General features: G+C 62.5%; 1 protein-coding gene across 2 annotated transcripts; it reads right to left on the bottom strand.

The window, feature by feature from the left end:
* Positions 1-126: 126 nt before the first annotated feature.
* On the bottom strand, positions 127-19,881 carry OBSL1 (obscurin like cytoskeletal adaptor 1). 2 transcript variants are annotated; one of them, XM_055345442.1, is made up of 21 exons: positions 18,756-19,881; positions 15,965-16,234; positions 15,633-15,884; positions 15,159-15,461; positions 14,704-15,000; positions 13,435-13,707; positions 12,089-12,361; positions 11,211-11,483; positions 8,131-8,403; positions 7,120-7,395; positions 6,756-7,043; positions 6,289-6,564; positions 5,427-5,696; positions 5,030-5,302; positions 3,764-4,030; positions 2,810-2,922; positions 2,219-2,375; positions 1,880-2,041; positions 1,494-1,598; positions 907-1,176; positions 127-261 (listed from the first exon to the last, which is right to left on the bottom strand). In XM_055345442.1, the coding sequence occupies exons 1-21, from the start codon at positions 19,822-19,824 to the stop codon at positions 254-256; spliced, it is 5,748 nt and encodes a 1,915-aa protein (XP_055201417.1). In that variant the 5' UTR covers positions 19,825-19,881; the 3' UTR covers positions 127-253. The 2 variants fall into 2 exon arrangements, with proteins under 2 accessions (XP_055201417.1, XP_055201418.1); XM_055345443.1 differs by lacking the exons at positions 127-261; positions 907-1,176; positions 1,494-1,598; ... (8 more) ...; positions 7,120-7,395; positions 8,131-8,403 and adding an exon at positions 10,526-10,823 and having other exon boundaries at positions 18,756-19,880.
* Between the last annotated feature and the right edge of the window lie 42 nt (positions 19,882-19,923).

Here is a 19,923-nt window from a genome sequence, read left to right on the forward strand (position 1 = left end):
GGTCTTCAGTGGCTGGCACTTTCAAGGGCCAAATGGGAAGCACTGCCGCCCTTGGTGTCCTGTGTCGCTGATTACACAGGGGCTCCGGGCAACTTCTGCCCTCCCACATCACACAGAGAGCCAGGGAACAGGACTGTACCACTTTATTGTCTCCCGACACCTCTGGTTCCCCTGCCTTCCCACCCCTGCCCAGGGTGTGGGCACACGCCTTCCAAGCTGTCCGGGGGCACCTGCCTGGCCTGCTTCGGTCCTCCTAGCTACCTGCAGAGGAATGACTCGGCGTGGGGCTGGGCAGACAGTGGGCACCACCGTCCTCTCCCCTGGCAGAGCCTGGGCACCCACGCAGGAAGAGCTGGGTCCTCACCCTCTGCCCCACCCTTTCTGGGTCTCTGCCGGAGTGTCTGTGGGGGCAGGAAGTGGGGGTCAGCCCCCAGCTAGGGGTGGGCAAGGCCTGGATCTGGAGGAAATGCAGGAATTCAGGCGGAGGGTGGAAGAGGAAGGGATTGAGACCAGCTCAGGAGCTGGCCGCTCAGACAGCTGTGGAGCTTGCTGAGCCAGGCGGAAGCCCGGTGGGCAGAGAGCAAGGAGGGGGACGAGAGGCAGGTGGGGGCCGGTGGGTGGCAAGGATGGGAACTAGGGCACAAATGGGGCATTCAGGAGAGGCAGATGCGGTCCGAGCCTGAACAGCAGAGGGCAGAGAAAGGTGGGAGCAGCTGACCTGAACCAAATGGCTCCTGTGGAGAGCATGGGGCCCCCTCCTCTCCTCAGCCCCTCCCCCACCCCCACCTCCAGCACACCCCAGAACCAACCGACCAGCCCAAGTTCTGGAAAACCCGTGGTAGGTGTGTCTCGGCCCACCGGCTCCCGGGCGCCCCCTCTGACCTCGGCCCAGTCAGCCTCACTCACCCTCTACCAGCAGCCGAGTGTGGGCGCTGTCCCGGCCGGCCTGGCAGCAGTAGGTGCCCTGGTCCTCAGGTCGCACGTCATGGATGACCAGGCTGTGGGTGGGGCCGTGGCTGCGCAGCTCATACTTGTCTCCGGGGCACAGCTCGACCCCCTCCCGCATCCAGCACACGTGGCCCCCCGAGCGGGACACGGTCACCTCCAGCACCGCCCTGCGGCCCACCAGAACGGTCTTCTCTCGAGGCGGGCGGCGGCACATTTGGAGAGGCAGGGCTGGGGGCGAGGGCGAGGGCTCAGGTTAATAGGGACACGCAGGGCCCCCAGGGGGAGAGGGGCATCTTCCCTCCGCCTGCATTCTCCTGGTCCCGGATCGCCAGGGCACCAGCCCGTTCCTCTGCACCCCTACCTCAAAGTCTCCCCCCCCCCCCAGGAACGCGCTGCCTGTCCTCTGTGACCCTCCCCAGAAGAAGAGTCCCTCGAGGAAGGGAGGGGGGGAGGCGGCGTTCCCAGGGCCAGCCGCCGGCCGGCCAGTCCCGGGGGTGGGGGGGGAGATGGTGCCCACTCCCTACCGTCCCACCCCAGTTGCTTACCCTCCACTTCCAGCTGAGCCACGGACTGGGCGGGTCCCGCCTGGAAGCGGACCTCACCGGCGTCCTCCGGGCGCAGCTCGCTCAGCACCAGAATATGTTTCTTCCCTGGGGGCGGGGGACGCGCTAAGCGAGCAGGAGCCGCACGGGGGGGGGTTCGGGGATGAGCAGGTCCCCGGGTCGGTGTGGACGCGGCAAGTGTGCGCGGGGACCGATGGGGAGAGAGGAGCAGTCCAGGACCGAGGCTGGCAGCCGAGGACCCGGGGAGACCGGGAGACAGCGCGCAGGGCCAGGGGGCGGGGCCCACTCGGGGCGGGGCGGGGCTTAGCCTCGTGGGCGGGGCCTTGCGGGGCAGCGCGGGGCCCGCGCGGGAAGAGAGTCGGGCCGACCTTCCTGTCGGATGCGGACGTGGCCTCCGGGCCTCAGCGGACGGCCTCCGAGCTGCCAGCTCCCCGCGGCCTCCACCTCCGACACGGCGCACTCGAACGTGGCGCCGTCCCCCTCGCGGGCGCGCACCGGCCGGAGCCCGGAGAGCACCGACACGCTGCGCTCTGGGGCGGGGCCGGGGCGTGAGGCGGGGCGGGCCGGACCCCGGCCCCGCCCGCGCCCCGCCCGCGCCCCGCCCCCGCGCCCCGCCCGCGCCCCGCCCCGCGCCCCGCCGCGCCCGCCCCCGCGCCGGGAGGCCCCGCCCGCCGCAGTGCCCGGCCCCGGCAGCGCCCGGTACCCACCGCGCACGAGCAGGCGGACCGGCCCGGCGCGAGCCGCCCCCACCGCACAGCTGTAGGTGCCGGCGTCCAAGGGGCCGCAGCGCCGCAGCTGGAGCAGGCGACGCGTGCCGAGGGCCTGGAGCCTGAGCCGGGGGCTGGGCGTGAGCGGGCGCCCGTCCTGCGGGGAGAGTTGCGGAGGGTCGCGGTGACCTGGGCTGGACACCGCGGGAGGCCGCGGCGGCGCCTGTGGATGTCAGGCGGCCTCCCGGCGCGGCGAAGGCCTTTCGGGCCCCAGGCTGGGACCTGGCTGTCCGGAGCGTCCTGGGGAGGCCTCGTTGGGAAGGTGTCACCATGGGGGACCTCAGCGCTCTGCCCCTTTTGTCTGCCCCTGGGCAGCACTTCACCCCACTGCGCCCGGGCTCCTTAGGGAGCACATGCAGAGAGCTAAGCCTCCCTCACGGGACGTCCTCGTCCTCGTCGTCGGAAGGACTAGCCCGATAGGTGTAAACGTAACTCAGCACAGTGCCAGGCACATCCCTCCAGTGAGTGTTAGTTGTTCCGTCTGGGGCACTGTTACTGGCCTTATGATGCCAAGGTGGGCTGGGCTCTGACCTTCTCCCAGGTGACATCGGCCAAGGCCTGGGAAAGCTCGCACTCCAATGTAGCTGTGTCTCCCTCGGTCACCTCTAGGTCCTGTGGCCCCCTCACAATGGTCACTGGGGCCTCTGGGAACAGGAGGAGAAAGACACACTTGGACACAGAGGTCAGTGGTGGACACAGCTGGGAAGGGTGATCAGTGGAGGCCACTAGTGGGGGATGTGCTGGGACAAGTGGTCCAAGTGGGATGCTGGTCAGTGGACGACACGACAGGGCCACAGGGGTCAATGGGATAGGAGTGGCCAGCTGGGGGTGACATACTTTAAGGTGGCCAGTGGGGGACATGCTGGGGCTAGAAGGGCATGGGGGGGGCAACCAAAGCAGAGATGCCAGTGGAGTCATCCTGAGGCAAGCATGGTCAGTGTGGACCACACTTTGGAGGAATGGACAGATGCCACTGCCCACTGGGGAACATGATGGGCTCAGAGGAGCGATGGGGGTAACTTTAGGGCAGATGTGGTCAAGGGGCACATGGTGGGACACTCAAGCAGAGTGCTAGTGGAGTCACCCTGAGGCAGTTAGTGGGTTCCTGGGACTTGAGTGGCCAGAGGGACACACCGGAGCAGGCAGTGGGGGTCACAGCAGGCAGGTGCGGTCAGTGGGGTCACACTCAGAGTGCTCAGTGAGGCCGTGGTCAGGCAGGCAGACAACAGGGACCACACTGGCATAAGCACGCTCACGGTGGCATGGTCAGTGGTTCACAGGGACTGGAAGGTGAAGGGAGTCACACTGGATGATCAGATCGGTCAGAGGATCCATGCTCAAGCAGGGCAGTCTCTGTGGCCACACAGGGCCAACGTGGCAGGGGTGTCACACTCTGATAGGTCAGTGGGGGCCAAACGGTCAGGGGGATCAGTAGAATCACACTCAGCACAGTGAGTAAGCAGGCAGTGGTCCCAGAATCCGCACCTCTCACAGTGAGTCTGGCCGCACAGCGCAGGGAATCCGCCGTGAAGGAGATGCAGCCCGAGTCGGCCAGGCCCAGGCCACTGAGTACCAGGCGGTGAGTGTGGCTCTCTGCATGCATGTGGCACTTGGGGCCCGGCTGCAGCCGGACTCCACCCCGGGCCCACTCCCCAGTCACACCCTCCTGGGACAGCTCCAGCTGGAAGGTGGCACTACCCCCCTCAACGATGGTCACATCCTCCAGAGGCCGTAGCACCCTCAGCTGCTTCGCTGGTTGGGGGAGACGGGGAGAGAGGGAGAATGAGGGCTCCAGCTCTGGGTAGGGGTTTTGAGGGCTCACACACCCCTTGGCCCTGCCTGTACCACCTCTAACACCCAACCCGAGCCTCTACGGAAAGAAGCCCAGAGTACAGGGAGAAAGGAGCACAGCAGGCCAGCGTTGGGGAGGGGCCGATTGCGGTCAGGAGAGGGCACCCACGAAGGGGACAAGCTGTGTAGATAGAGGGTTGAGGAGTCTGGGTGAGGGGTGCTGTGACACCGAAAGGAGCACAGAAATTGAAGTCAGACACACTGGGATTGGACCCTAGCTCTGCCCACATAGCGTGTGCGCTGTGTGACCTTTGGCCAACGGCTTGACTTCTCTGGGTCTTCGTTTCCCCAGTTGTACAAGGTGACTAGCATTGAGACTTGGGTTTATTGTGATTAAATGAATGAAATAAATTAGAAAAGAATACATGTCAGCCACAGCAACCGTTTACCAAGCTCCGTGTGGGCATTTTTCAGGTTCTCTCCGTGTGTGTTCCCAAAGCCCTTGAAGTAGGGAGGGGCCCTCTTCTTAAGAAGCCTTGGCTCAGAGAGGTGAAGTGACCTGTGTAAGGTCTCACAGATGATAGAAGGTTCCAGCTTGTGGGGTGGGGTTGCTATTGGCCTCCTGGGCCCGTGTATCCCGGGGCGTGTGACTGAGGGAGAAACACGGCAAGGGCTTTCCGGAGTATAACATTTATGTGTACAGCAAGGCCAACTCGGACGTGTGAAATGGAACGCAAAAGCCACACGGACTTCTAGGGTACGTAGAAAACATTAGAAAAAGGAGAGTTTTGCTTTGGGCAGGCTGCTTCAGGTCACACTTCTAGAGGCCAGGCAGGCTTGACTTGCCTCAGTAGCGAGGGGCACTTTGGTGGGGGCCTGAGGGGCCCTGGGCCAGCCAGGAAAGGCGGTGCGGGGGGGGGGGGCAGGCAGCGAGGCGTTAGGAGAGGACAGGACACTCACGCCTCACGCTGAGCCTGGCCAGGGTGCGATCGTGGCGGCTCTCACAGCCGTAGGTGCCCTGGTCGGCCAGCACGACGCCGTGGATGAAGAGGCTGCAGACGTGGCCATCCTGGGCCACGGACATGCGAGAGTCGCGGGGCAAGGGCTCCCCACCTCGCACCCAGCGCACAGCCCCTGCTGCGCCCACTCGACCTGTCTCCACCTGGAGGCACACATCCTGGCCTTCCTCTGCCCGCACATCCTGCAGGCGCCGCAGGAACAGCAGCTCCGTTTCTGGGGGTGGTGGGAGAGGGAGGGGGCTGGGGTTACGGAGCCCGACACCCCGCTCCCTGGCCTCTCCCTGGGCAGGCGCGGGCAGGTTCGGGAGCCAAGGCCGTCCACCCCCCCAGGGCCAGACCTCGAACGTGGAGCCGGGCGCTGGTGGCCGTGCCCCCTGCACGGGCAGTCACGGTGCCCGTGTCGTCCAGCTGGCAGCCCCGCACGGTCAGCGTGCGGCTGGAACCGTTCTGCGCTATCTCTAGCTGGGGCCCTGGAGTGATGACGGCCCCGTTGCGTAGCCAGGTGACATCAGCGTCTGGTGGGGAGACCTCACACCGGAACGTGGCATCGTCACCCTCGTGGACGGTTAGTGGTGTCAGCTCTGAGACCAGCCTGGCCAGCGGAGGCTCTGGGGGGTGGGGTCAGGCAGTGAGATGGGCTGGGTCTTCCCCTCTCCCTCCTTTCCATCCTCTCCTGGGGGTACATCTTCCAGTTATTCGGAAGATTCTCCCCGAGGCCCGTGGGGGTGTCCCACCGGACAAGATGCCAGTGTCCTGCCACTCCTAGCCACCTCCTCTCAATCCTGGCCTGGCTCCCTACCTCTCTGACTCCCCAATGGATAATTTGCCATGGACCCTATTTATCTTATTTAACTGTCACCGCAGCCCTACAAGACAAGCACTGTCCCCCCACTTCGGAACTGGGGCTCGGGCAGGCAAAGGCACTGGCCAGGAGCACACGGGGCCAGCAAGCACACCCCACGTGGGAACCTGGGCGGGTTGACGCCAGAGCCCCTGTGTTTAACCACCGGGCTATGCCTCCTCCAGGGGGTTCTTGGAGAAAGGAGGCCTGCCCCCCTCATCCAAGTGAGAGCCGTGCATGCATTGGTGGGAACCAGAAGTAGCAAAGAGGGGGTTGGGGGATGAGGGCATCCCAGGACCGTGCAGGGGGGTGGTCTTTGGGGTACCAGGGCCCACGGGGTGTGAGGGGAGCACTGTTACCTTCCACGCTGACGAGGAAGATGCGGCTGTCCTGGGGCGTGTCGCACAGGTACTCCCCTGCATCCCCGCTCCGTGCCCCCCGCACCCGCAGCACCTGCCTCGCCCCGGCCTGCTCCAGCTGCACCCGCCCCTGGCTTGCCAGTCGCTCCCCATCCTTGTACCAGCGTGTGGGGCCCCCCGGCCCTGAGAGATGCACCACCAGCTCCAGGTCCCCGCCTGGGGTGCTGCGAACCCTCGTCTGGGCTGCCTCGGGGGCCACTATGCGCACGGGGGGCTCTGTGGGGTCAGAGCTAGGGGTCACCGGGAGGGAGAGGCCTGAGGGCTACAGGGCAGGGGGCGGGCAGGGAGTGGGACGCCAGATACTGAGAGGTGGGTGAGGGATGGACAAGGCATGCTAGAGAAGCGGGGGAGACTCGTATGGGTTTGAGGGTGCAACTCTCAGGCCTGTCTGCCTGGGCCGTACTTACCAGCCACTTGGACGGTGAAGTTGAGGCTGGGGGCCTCCGGGGCCGACCCGGACTGGCAGGTGTAGAGGCCTGCGTGGGTCAGGTCTGCAGCCGGGATGCAGAGGATGCGGCGGGGGCCCTCAGCACGGAGCTCCAGGCCCTCGCCCTCCTGCACCGGCCTCCCGTTGTGGCTCCAGAAGACAAGGGCGCCAGCCCGGGAGAGTTCACAGCTCAGCACCACCGGCTCCCCGGGGGCCACACAGAGGGGGGCAGGGGCTGCATCTGGGGCAAGGAACTGGACTGGGGGCTCTGGACAGAGAGAGGAGCTTGTCGGCTGGGGTTCACTACCCCATCCCCTGCACCCAGGCTGGCAGGAGGCACCCACCAGCCAGGCTAACATTGAAGGTGACGGCTTCATCACGCGTCTCGCACACATACTCCCCGGCGTCCTCAGGCTGGGCGTGGGGCAGGGTCAGGGTGCGAGCAGGCCCCTCAGCTCCCAGCTGCAGCGTGTCGGATGCTTCCACCTCCAGCCCATCTTTGTACCAGCGCACCTGGGACCCGGCAGGGGCCACCTCGCAGCGCAGCTCCACGCGCCCCGGAGCCCTGAACTGCAGGTCCAGGGAGCGGGCTGCCGGGTGCACGATCCTCGCTGGCGGGGCTGGAGGACAGAGGGGAGAGGTGCTCAGGCTCAGCCAGCAGGCCTCCACCTGCCTGGCCCCCAGCTCCTCAGCCCTCTCTCTTCCCAGCGCAGCTCTCGGGTCTGGCCCCAATCCATGGGCACCTACTGTGTGCCAGGTGCTGTGCTGGGCACCCTGAGCTCTTTCCACAGCTACTCCTGACTCCCTAGGAGGGCGCTGATGTTGGCTTCACCTTACAGATAAGGACTCGAGGACTCTTTGGAGGAAAGTGGCTTGCCCAAGGTCCCACGGACAGAAAGATGTAGACCCAGCCCTACCCCGATGCACACCCCTCCCTAAGCCATGCCCACTCCGCAACCCCTGTCCCCACTTAGCCTCTGACGGACTTATCACCTACTAGTTGTCTGTCCGTCCTTGAATCCTCGAATTCTAGCGGAGAACTGGAGGTTTGCTCTTACTGGCTTGCTACTCTGTCAGCATTCAGAACTGGGCTGAGCACATAGTAGTTGCTCAATACATATTTGATGAATGAATGCTCCTAACTGCTTGGCTGTCCTCACCAGACCTCGAGTCACTGTCATGGCCTGATCTGGGCAAGCCAGCGCTCTCAGATGGCTGAGAATGAGGAAGCTGGGGGAGGGAAGGCTTCCTGGGCCAGATGGGGGGCCCCTAAGATGCAGGAAGTGAGGAGGTCAGGTGTCTGTCCCTTAGCCTCCTGCGTCTCTAGCTCCCCAGGGGGCCCAGAGACGGCCCACCTGTGACGGTGACAGTGAAGAAGGCAGAGTCATCTCCGGCGTCACACACGAACTCGCCCCCCTGCTCCGGTTGGGCCGCGGGCAGCACCAGGCGGCGGTGTGGCCCGTCACTCTCCAGTACCAGGGCCTCACTCTCCTCCACCTCCAGCCCGTCCTTGTACCAGCGCACGGGGGCATCCTCCCGAGACAGCTCACATGTCAGCACCACGCACTCCAAGCTCACGGCGATCAAAGTCACCTCATCCCGGGGGTATATGATGCGCACGGGGGGCTCTGTGGGGTGGGGATGGGGTCACAGGCTGTCACAAACTCACCACCCGCCTCCCTGGCAGCTCGAAGTTCCTGTCACTCACGGTAATAAGTGATAAGGATCACCATCTGAAATCCCTGAGGCCAGGGCTGTGGTAGGACCCAGAACACTTCAGATCCCAGAGATGGCACATTTATCGTAGATCACCTGCTCCTCCTACACCCCCCCCCGCCCCGGGCATGCTCCCCACCAATGACCCCGCCGACTTCTCTGCAGTGTAACACACAGACATGCTCTTAGCAGGAGAATTAAAGAGTAGAACTAGTTTCACAGCAGTTAAGCTCAGGTCCTACTGCCATGGCTTTGAACCCCAAACTTGCAGAAAGACTTGCTTTTAAGAAGTTTTTTTAGGTCAGAGCTGTGAATAAGAGACTCTGGATCTGTAACAGCGAACAGGTTCCAGAACAGGCCTGAGCGCTTTACACACTGAACCCTCACAGCAATCTGGAGAGGTAGGTAGGGTTTTATCCCTGTTTTCCAGATGTAGAAACTGAGGCACGGAGTGATCACCCAACCTCTTTCAGATCACAGCAGACTACGCCTACTTTGGGGCAGGAGGAAGAACTGCCATCTGAGAAAGGGAGGCTCCGACTCTGCAAGCAGTGGTAGGGATCAAGGCCGGCAGAGCCCAATAACGATGTTTGCATCTGGGCCTGGGGGGGTTGCCCACACCTGTCTGAGATCCCCGGGGACGCTAAACCCTGATTCTGGGAGTTCATTTCCAACCGCTCCGAACTGGTCGCTCCTCCACAGAAAAAGGATCTGTGTCAAGCCTGGAAGTGACTGGTGCGCCGGGCCCCAAGGTAGCTCGGGCTCCCACGCACCCTGGACGTCTCCCAGAATCTTCTAGGTTCCAGGACACTATTAGGACGCCTTTACTGCTCAGCCGCCTGGCGGCGAGGCTCGGGAACTGCCAGCTTCCCGGCCCCACTCTTTGCAGAGGCGCGCACGGGCTGACGTGCTCGCCAGCACACACTCAAGTCCGTGGCCTCCGCGCCCCACCTCCCTAACGACCCACCTCCCTAACGGCCTGTTCTAGAGTCCAGAGGATGCAGGCTGGCTCCCTGGGGGCGAGGCTGGCAGATTGCAGAGCGCGGCTGCCTGGGTGGGGGAGGGGAGGCGGTGGGCGCAGCCGGTGGAGACAGGGTGTGGGGCTGGGGCTGGGCTGTCTGCACAGCTGTGGGACCTCAGCTTGGCATCACACTTGATCCTCCCTGGCCCAAAGCCAAGGTGGTGCTTGTGTCAACTTCCCTGTGAAGAGTCTGGTGTTTTGTGGGGAGGCCAAGTGTGGGCTGAAATGTGTGTAGCTGCCATTATGTTTGGCCAGAGCCTGAAGGGCCTCGCTACAGGGTGGAACGTGTGCAGAAAGGCGTTGTGGCTGGTGTGTGCCAGGCTACACTATCTGGAAGGCAGGGGGTGCAGGAAGGGGGGGCTAAATCACTCAGTCTGGACCGAGGCTCTCGACGCAGGGCAGGGCACAGGGCAGCAGGACGGCATCAGGTGCCAGAGGGATACTCCAGTGTAGCCAGCGGGGTTCTTCTGTGCCCCCCCACCGAGCTGCCTAGGCCCTGCAACATCCACCCCCCCCCCCGAAAGCCCACCTCATACACACACATGCACACACGCACAGACGCACACACATGCTGGGATTGGCAGTTATCGGCTGCAGCCTCCAAAGTTTCCAGCACTGAATGAAGCACCATCACTTCCACAGTCGTCCTATGCTTTTCCAGCTTTGAACACTCCCCAGGTCAGACCAAACCTGACCCCGCTAGGCTAACTCAGGCCCTGCCCCAAGTTTACGGTTTGGAGGCGCTTCCCGCCTGCCCAGAGGTCAGCAGCCCCGAGGCCCCGCAACACCGGACCATCCACAGTCTGAGACCCTCTAGAGTCTGGCTTTCCTGCTAGTCCGTGCGCTCCTGGAGGGGAGGGGGGCATGTCTGTCTGTCTGCCTGCCGCCGGGCGTCCAAAGTTGGCTCCTACGGGGGGGATGGCGACTTTCCCCGAAGCCCTCCCTGACTCGCCTGTTCTCTCTCGAGCCCTCTGCTCTCATCCTTCACGGCACTTGTCACGAGGTGTCCGCTGTACATTTATTTGCGCGTTTATTGGTTTAACACAGGGGTCGCAAACTCAAACGCCCACGGGGGCCGGGTAGGTAAGGTCAGTGGCTGAAGCAGTCTGGGGAGAGGCAAAGAGGAACGGCGGCGGCGGGGGGGGGAGGACAGAGGAATGTGGGCCCCATATTAGGGGGTCAGCTGCTACTCAGCACCAGCTGTTCGTCGCCATGGGGGGAAGCGGGACCAGAGCCGCCGGGTCTTCGGCTTTTTCAAGAGGACGCATAACTCCGGGTTGTTATTTGAACTGTCCTGACTTTGGTAAGACTCTGCAGGCCAAACAAAACACATCTGTGGGCTGCATGGGGCCCTATGGACTGCCCGTTTGCGACCCCTGGTTAATAGCTGCCTCCCCAGCTAGGCTGGTGGCTCTCGGAGAGCAGAGACCACACGTGTCCGCGGCCCCCGGCCGTCACGCAGGAAGTGCCTGGTAAACGAGCCGGTGGGGCAGTTATTCCTGGCCCTGGTGCTGGGGGAGGAGACGGCTCACTCGGACAGGGGCCCCGGGGTCTTCCTGGCAAGGAGCCTTGGCACATGCACCACAGCCCTACCTCCCTCCTCCCCAGTGTGCTAACTAGGGAGTGGGTGGCCAGCTCCCCCCAAGGGCTCAGGACCGTCTTTAGGTGCCCCCCGGGGCAGCTGGGGTGAACCCACACCTGTGACTGTGACGGTGAAGGAGGCCGACTCGTCATCGATTTCACACAAGTACTCGCCGGAGTCCTCAAGTTGGACAGCGGGCAACACCAGGCGGCGGACGGTGTCCTCCTTCTGCAGCAGCAGCGTAGGACTTTCCACCACCTCTTCCCCATCCTTGGTCCAGCGCACCTCGGCCCACGGCCGGCACAGCTCACAGGTGAGCACCACGCGCTCCAGGCGCACGGCGGCCACGTACACCTTGCCACTGGGGTACACGATCCACGAGGAGACATCTAGAGGACAGGGACAGTCACGGCTGGGACTGATGGCCCTGGTGCCTTCCCTGATCCGTGCCTGCTCCCTCCTCCTGGCACGAGGGCCATGCATTGAGGAAGGGAGCCTGCTCTCACATTAGGTCTCACATTTGCTCCCAACTGGAGAGACAGCTATGGTCACCGACACGCATCACAGGTGCAGTGGCAGGGTGGGGACCACGGGGTCAGCCTCTGCTATAGAAACACGCCCCGTTCTCGGGGTCAGGACGGGGACTGAGTGGGACCCGGGAGAGGACAGTTGAGTGCCCGAATGGAGCCTGGGTCTCCGGTAGGCTTTCGAGGCCTTCTTACCCTTCTAGCAAGGGGTGCCCTGCCCCGACTTAGGGTTGCCCTTTGCAGGAGCACAGAGAGGGCGGAGCTTCCCTGGGGATCCTGTAGCCCTGGCCTGGCCAGGGTTAAGGACAAGGGATTTTCTGTGGGTGACTGAACCTTAGGGTGCAGACCAAGGAGGAGACACGAGATCAGCCGGGGGGGAAGGAACCAGGGCCAGGGGACGGTGGCCCGGGGCTGAGAGTATGACAGCGGGCCCGGGCGGTGTCACATGGGCCCGCCTGGCCCCCCACCTGTGATGGTGACCGTGAAGTAGGCGCGCTCGTCTCCAGCGACAAACTGAAATTCGCCCCCATCCGGGGGCTGGGCGGCAGGCAGTACCAGACGGTGGTGGGGCCCTTCCTTCTCCAGCACCACGAAGTCACTCTCCTCTACCTCCTGCCCGTCCTTGTACCAGTGCACGGGCGCATCCTCTCGGTCCACCTCACAGGTCAGCATGACACACTCCGAGGTTATGGCGTGCACGAACACGTGCTCCTGGGGGTCCAGGATATGCACCGGGGGGTCTGGTGGGGGGCAGAGACGGGGTCACATAGACACCCCCCCACACTTACACACCAGACAGCTTCCTGCCCGGAGGACACTGGGAGGGTGAAGGCCATGATGTGTGGGGCCTACTGAGTGCGTGGCAGGTGAGGCAACGCAGACTATGTGGCACCTGAGTGCTCCGTGAGTCCCCAGAGGGTCGGGGCAGCTAGGGGGGTACACTGGGGGAGGGGGCACAGACTACCTTTGTCCCCGCTGAGAGGAGGTCACTATCATGGGCCACATCAGGGCCATGCTTGCTGCTGCTTTTGTAAGGGAGGCTCCGAACCCTGGCCCCAGGACGGGCAGGAGGCGGCAACGACTCAGCAGTGCCACCGTGAGACGGCGGTCTCTACAGGTAGTAAGTTCCCCATCACAAGGGGCATGTAGGCAGCAGCTGCAGGACTGCCTGGCAATGCGGCTTAATTAGGATTTCCACTCAAAGTGAGAAGATGAGCTGCCCTCCCAGAATGGAACCCCAGGCTCTACCCTGGAGAGTCTGGTGCTGCAGGTCCGGCATATGCATTGAGAACAAGCTTCTGGGGTGGTTCTGAAGCAGCCAGAGCATGGCCTGGCTTGAGAACCACTGCACCACTGCACTTAAAGCTTCTCCTTGCCTCGGGCCACCCGAGGCAGTGGGATAAGCAGACCTAGGTGTGAGCCCAGCTATGGTGTTTGCTGGCTGTGATCATGAGTACATCACATAACCTCTCTGAGCCTCAGTTTCTTGCCCTGTGACCTGCAGATCTTCTCATCCAGTTGTGAAGGTCACACGAGATCGTATACACGTGAAACATTTAGTATACGTTGGGCTCGTGGTAGGTACCCAATCGACAACCAGCACCCGTCTCCCAACCCCCTACCCAGCCGAGGGCACGTGGAGGGTGAGTGTGCTGGAGCGTGTTGGTGGTGGGAGGATTGAGAAGTACAGGATGATTTGAAAACAGGTCCCCTGGGCCACCAGGCTCTTCCCAGAAGGGACCCCAAGCAGGCGGACCACAGGGCAGGGTTGTGTGGCCCCCCGAGTCAGCCCCAGACCACCGCGGTTGCTGACCTCGGACGGTGACACTGAAGAAGGCCGAGACCCCTTCCGTCCTGCACTCAAACTCGCCGCTGTCCTGGACCTCGGCGGCCGGCAGGATCAGGCGGTGTTTGCGCCCCTCCATCTTCACCACCAGCGATTCGCTCGGCTCTAGCTCCTGCCCATCCTTGTACCAGCGCGCGGGGAAGTCCACCCGGGAGAGCTCGCAGGTCAGCACCACCTGCTCCGAGGTCGTGAAGGTCAGCGCTACCTTGTCCTGGGGGCTCAGGATGTGCACCGGGCTCTCTGTGCAGGGAGAAGCGTGGGCACGGGCAGGGCCCTGTCACGGTCTGCCTAGGATGCGTACCCCTCTCTGGTGCGGGGCTGGGGGGTGCACCCGTCAGGCCAGATGACTGCGGTCAGGGGCAATGCCTTTGTTGGAGTTTAAAAAAAAAAATCATCTGGGGCTTCCACAGCAGCTCTCCAGAGTGGTGGTTTGAGTGTATGGGATTCCTGGGGAGGCTGCTGAAAATGCAGATTTCTGGGCCCCGCACACGCACGTGAGGGCCAGTGAATCTGCCTTATAAACCAGCCCTCCAGGTGACTCTGATGTCGGGGATCCCAGTTTGCATCCTGGAAATGCGAGCTGGTTGCTGGTTCTCACTCCGCCCGCCTGCAAGGATGCTGGCACCTGCCCGCCTCCCGGCCCTGTGCGTGGGCACTAATTCCTCCACTGGCCTTACAAATCCATTGGTGACATGGCAAATGCCACATGTCCCCTGCACTTTCAGATGCCCACCAAGAGCTGCCCTCCTCACGGTGCCTCATCCCCTCCCCTCCCTGCTTCCACTGGTGGCACAGGGTGATTCTGGGGCCAGAATGCCTGGCTTCATAACCCAGCACTACCACTCACAAGCTCGGTGGCTCTGGGTAAGTCAATTAACCTCTCTGTGACTCAGTTGCTCCATCTGTAAAGAGCCTACCTTATAGGGCCGATGAGAGACCTGTGTTAATTGAAACAATGTACGTAAAATGATAAGGATTGTGCCAAACACACAGGAAGCTGCTTTGATCACGTTACTGATTACGTGATAGGGCAGGAAGCAGTCAGGCTAGGGACCAGGGTCCGGGTCTTGGAGATCTCAAATGTGATAGAATTCCCTAAGCCACAAAGCACCCCAGAGAGCGTGGCTACGAGGCTGATGAAGATAATAAGGAGTCCCCTCTGCATTGCATGTACGCTGACATGGGCCTTCCGTGTCTTGACCCCGTCTGTCCACCCTGGTCCCCACCAGCACCAACCTTGGATGGTGAGGGCGGCTGAGTCCTGTACGCCCGGGCAGCTGAAGCCAACCAGGGCCCCGCTGTGCTGGTGCTGGACGGCCCGCAGGAGGAGTCTGTGCTGTAGGCCCTTCTGCTCAATCAGGTACCGCAGGGCCCCGGGCTCCACCTGGCCCTCTGGCTCGTGACTCTTGAGCTCTTCCCCGTTAAGGAACCAGGTGCCCTGGATGATGGTGGAAAGATCCAGGGAGAAGACAGCATCTTCCCCGTCGTAGACCTGGATATCCTCCAGACCTGCCACCAGGCGAGCTGTGGGCACTGCCATGGGGATGGAGTGCAGCCATCAGAACCGGAGGGGTGGCAGGTGGAAGGCATGTAACAGGCCAGGGACCAGAGGCTGGGGACAGGAGGAGAGATGATGGGGAGGACGCGATGGGTGTGCCCGCTGACAGGCTGGGGCTGTGGCACGGACTCACCAAGGTGGGCAGACCCATGGAACACGACGTGGGGGCTGCGGCCGTGTTCGCTGACCGTGCAGACGCGGAAGCGGTAGTCGCCCTCCGATGGCACACAGTCTCCGGGGACCTCCACGGCTCCGGCTTTCTCAATGCTGAAGCACTGGATCCAGTCTTCGGAGCCCACCTCCTGTCGCTCCAGCCGGTAGATGAAGGGGGTCTCCGGAGCAGGGTCGGGAGGCTTCCAGGTCAGCAGGACCGTGTTCTTATGGCCCTTGAACATCTCCACCAACACGGGGGGCCCGGGGGGACTGTGCTTGACACCTGAGACGGAGGCAGGGTTTGCATTCCAGCCATGCTCCCACCTCCCCACGGACCTCCCACCTTGAGTCTGCGTCGCCACCCTGGGGCTCTGGGATCGATCTGGTCACCCTCCTGCCCAGAGCCTCCTGCCCAGCCCTTGAGGAGTCTGCCCACGGGCTCTCACGTCCTCACATTTGACTCTGAGCAGGGTGGTGGTACGGGAGTTGCCCAGGCTAAAGGTGACCTCGCCAGCATCTTCTCGGGTGACCCCTGGAAGGACCAGGGCATGCATGTGGCCAGAGCTGCTCTGGCAGGTGGTTGGCAGGTCCTCCCCATCGCGGCTCCAGTGCCCTTCAACCCCAGCTTCTTGGGTCTCCACCAGCAGCACCGCATTCTCTCCCTCCAGGACGTCCAGCTTTCGGGGCAGCCGCTTCAGGATGGGCCCTGAGGACGGCAATCCCTCAGCCCGGGGTCTGGGCTTCTGCCTGCCTCAGCCTCAGCATCCTCCTCCCGGCCAGCCGCACCTTTGACTGTCACGTTGGCCACGGTGCGCACCCGGCCCCGCATCTCACACAGGTAGACCCCGTCGTCGTCTGCCTTCAGCCTGTGGATGATGAGGCGCCGGACAGTGCCCTCCTCGATCTGCTCGTACTTGCGGCAGGGCAGCAGCCGCTGGTCCTCTCGGAACCAGGCCGTGGGAATGCGAGAGTTGGGCACTTTACACTCCAGCACGGCAATGCCGTGCTCGCGGCCTTCCACGTCCTGCAGGGGTCTGGTGAAGCGGAGGCGGGGCTCTGCGGAGAGGGGAGAGACAGGAGAAGGCTCGGGAGAGGGCCGGGCCAGGGGAAGAACTCCTTGCATCATCAACTGCCTACACCCACGGTAGCCTCCTGCCACTTTTCTCCCAGGGCCAGCAGGTGTTCTGGAATCACAGAAAAAGCACTGGAAGGGAAATCAGACGGCCTAAATTCTCATCGGACCCTGACACTCATCCGCCACGTCACCTTGAGCAAGGCCATTTTAGTGATCCTGGGCCTCAGTTTCCTTTGTTTTTGTTCTAAAAAGTTTATTTTATTTTAGGGGGAGAGGGCAGAGGAGAGAGAATCCTGCAGTGCAGAGCCCCGTGCACGGGGCTTGGTCCCAGGACCCTGAGATCATAACTGGAGCCGAAATCTAGAGTCAACCGCTCAACCAACTGAGCCACCCAGGAGCCCCAGTTTCTTGACTTTAAAGTGGAGAAAGAGATGGAGGACTTGGTCATATGAGTGATTTTCAAGCTGCTTCCTGGGACCCCTCGGAGGCTTGACACAAATCCTGCAAGGATCTAAGTCCAATTTCTTAAAAAAAATTTTTTTTAAAGATTTAATTTATTTATTCACAAAGAATACACAGAGAGAAGCAGACTCCCTGCGGGGAGCCCAATATGGGACTTGATCCCAGGGCCCCGGGATCATGCCCGCAGCCAAAGGCAGATGTTCAACCACTGAGCCACCAGGCGCCTGTGGTCTAAGTCAAATTTCATTTTTAAAGTACTTCAGTCAGGGACGACTGGGTGGCTCAGCGGTTGAGTGTCTGCCTTTGGCTCAGAGCATGATCCCAGGGTCCTGGGATCAAGTCCCGTGTCTGGCTCCCTGCATGGAGCCTGCTTCTCCCTCTGCCTGTGTCTCTCCTCTCTGTGTCTCTCATGAATAAATAAATAAAATCTTTAAAAAATAAAATAAAGTACTTCAGTAAAAAAAAAGTTTAAAAAAATAAAGTACTTCAGTCGTTTTCATATGGATGGAGCTAGAGAATAGAATGCTGAGTGAAAGAAGTCAGAGAAAGACAAATACCGTAGGATCTCACTCACATGTGGAATTTAAGAAACAAACGAGCAAAGGCGAGGAAAGCGAGATGGAGAAACACAAATCAAGAAACAGATTCAACTATAGAAAACTATAGAACTGCTAGTTTCCAGAAGGGAGGGGGGAAGAATAGGGGATGAGAATTAAACTGTACAATTATGTTGATGAAAATTAATTAAAAATGATTTTAAAAGTACAATTAAAGTTTTAAAAAGATCAAGTACTTTAGTCATTTTCGAAATTGCATTTCACAAGAAGAGAGCATGATGACCGGGAGCACCTGGGTGGCTTAGTGGTTGAACATCTTAGTGGTTGAGCGTCTGCCTTCGGCTAAGGTGGTGATCCCAGGGTCCTGGGATCGAGTCCCATAGGGAGCCTGCTTCTCCATCTGCCTGTGTCTCTGCCTCTGTGTGTGTCTCATGAATAAATAAATAAAACCTTTAAAAAAAGAAAGCAAGCATGATGATGGATGTGACGAGTGGGTGATGAGGCCGCTGGAGCAGCAGGTTTGTCCTGCAGCTGTGGGAAGCTTTGCCTCCCCACGGGGTTAGTGTGGCCCCGGCGGGCCTGGGCACATCAGACCTCAGGCAGCACAGGTGCCACATGGCTGACTGCGTGCCAGGCAGGGCTCAGGAGATTTGCCAACTTTTCTTCCTCGGAGGGAAGGAGGTGGGTAATAACTAGTAACGAGGTATAATCCCTCGAGTTGTGATAGACTCCTACTACTGAGAGCTTTAACGTCCAGTGGGAGTTGGCGGTGGTGGTGTTTTTTTTTCTCCTCTGAGTTTTCTGCGTATGAGCAATGTTAAGTGTTGGCGAGATACTGTCACGGACTCAGCTTTGAAACAGAAATGTCCTCTCCTTCACCTTCTGCCTTCAAACTTGGAGAGCAGTTTCCTAAAGGGGCACGTTTCCTCCCTCAAGCCTACTTTTGGTGGGAATCGGGAGTTGCTCAGGGTGTTGCCTGCAGCCCCAGACTTTCCACGCAGGGTTCCCGGACGAGTCGGGTTACGAGTGCAGCCTCGTCTTAAAACGTGTATGTTCAATAACACAGCACCCTTGTTCCCACTGATAGGCTTTAGAAGTGCGCGGCATAAATGTGGACCTTGAAATATCACCCAGAAAATGTTCCTTATGCCAGTTGTGAGGTGGGGGTGGGGGTGGGGGTGGGGGAGGCCCCCATGGGATTTCTGCTGAGGGAGGAGGAGTACAACAAAGAGGCTGACATGCACTGGGCTAGAAGCGCTCCCTCTGGGGGGGGGGGTGTACATGGATCAGTCCTTAAAGCGGGTCATCAAAGGGTCGATTTACACCCGCGGGCTCCGAATCACCCCGGGGGTTTGCTCCGGGTTCCCGGGTACCCTGGAGACCTACTGAATGCCCCTCGCTGGCCTGGCGGGCGGGCGGGAGGCGCGCAGGACTTGGTCTGAGCCCACCTGCAGTCCCCCCCCCGCAGGCCCCCCCGCAGTACCTTTCACGTGCAGCTGCACGGCGCTGAGCGTCTGGCCCGCCGAGTTGCGCGCGGCGCACACGTAGAGCCCGCGGTCCTTGGCCTGGCAGTAGAGCACCTTGAGCACGAAGCCGCCGTCGCGGTCGCGGTACATGAAGCGGCGGCGGTCGGAGAGCAGCGGGCGGCCCTCCCAGAGCCACTCGATCTCGGGCTCGGGCTTGCCCATCACGTAGCAGCGGAACTTGGCGTGCTTGCCCTCGTTGACCCAGAAGGTCTTGGGCGCGCCCTTGAGCGGCTCCAGCACGGGCTTGGGCGCGTCGTCGGGGTCCCGGGGCGGGCTCTCGGGGGGCTGGTGCACCTGCAGCAGCGCGCCCGCCTGCGCCTGGCCGTGCGCGTTGCGGGCGTGGCACACGTAGACGCCCGAGTCGGGCAGCCGCGCCGCCAGGATGCGCAGCGTCAGGCCCGCGCCCCGGGCGCCCTCGGCGCCGCCGGGCTCGAGCGTGAAGTGGCCGCTGTCCCACACCTCGTCCAGGGCCATCCCGTCCTTCTCCCAGTGGAGCGCGGGCGCGGGGAGGCCCCCCACCTGGCACGTCAGCACCACCTGCGCGCCGCGCAGCACCCACTGGGAGCGGGGCCCCTCCAGGAACACCGGGGCGCCCTCCCCGGCCCCGGCCCCGGCCCCGGCCCCCGCCCCCGCCCCGGCCCCGGCCCCGGGGGGCTGCAGCGGGCGCGCGGCGGGCGGGGCCGGGCATGGGGGCGCGGGCTGGGGCGCGGCGGGCGGCTGCAGTACGGTGAGGGCGGCGGCCGCGTAGGCCTCCCCGGCGGCGTTGCGGGCGCGGCACACGTAGACCCCGGCGTCGGCGGGCCGCGCGCCGCTCAGCAGCAGGCCGTGCTCGGCGCCGTCGGCCGGGAAGCTCAGGCGCTCGGAGGCCGCCAGCGCCCGGCCGCCCTTCTCCCACACCACGGTGGGCGGCGGCTCCCCCAGGACCACGCACTTGAGCTCGGCCTCGGCGCCGCTCACCACCCGCACGGGCCGCGGGAAGCGCAGGAAGCACGGGGGGCTGCCCTGGTCCCCCGAGCCCGCCTTCATCGCGGCGGGGGCGGCGGGGGCGCAGGGGCGCAGGGGGCGGCGCGGAGGGGCCGGGGCCGGGGCCGGGGCGCGGGGGGGGGTACCGCGGAGCGCTGCCCC

This window comes from Nyctereutes procyonoides, unplaced genomic scaffold (genome assembly GCF_905146905.1).
Source record: "Nyctereutes procyonoides isolate TBG_1078 unplaced genomic scaffold, NYPRO_anot_genome, whole genome shotgun sequence".
Taxonomy (NCBI): Eukaryota; Metazoa; Chordata; class Mammalia; order Carnivora; family Canidae; genus Nyctereutes; species Nyctereutes procyonoides.

Excerpts from the sequence above, each read along its gene's own strand:
- OBSL1 (XM_055345442.1), bottom strand. The coding sequence starts at position 19,824 with ATGAAGGCGGGCTCGGGGGACCAGGGCAGCCCCCCGTGCTTCCTGCGC. Across the intron at positions 16,235-18,755 it reads CGTGCAGCTGCACGTGAAAG|AGCCCCGCCTCCGCTTCACC; the intron begins GTACTGCGGGGG and ends CCCTCTCCGCAG. Across the intron at positions 1,177-1,493 it reads GGCTCAGCTGGAAGTGGAGG|CCCTGCCTCTCCAAATGTGC; the intron begins GTAAGCAACTGG and ends CCTCGCCCCCAG.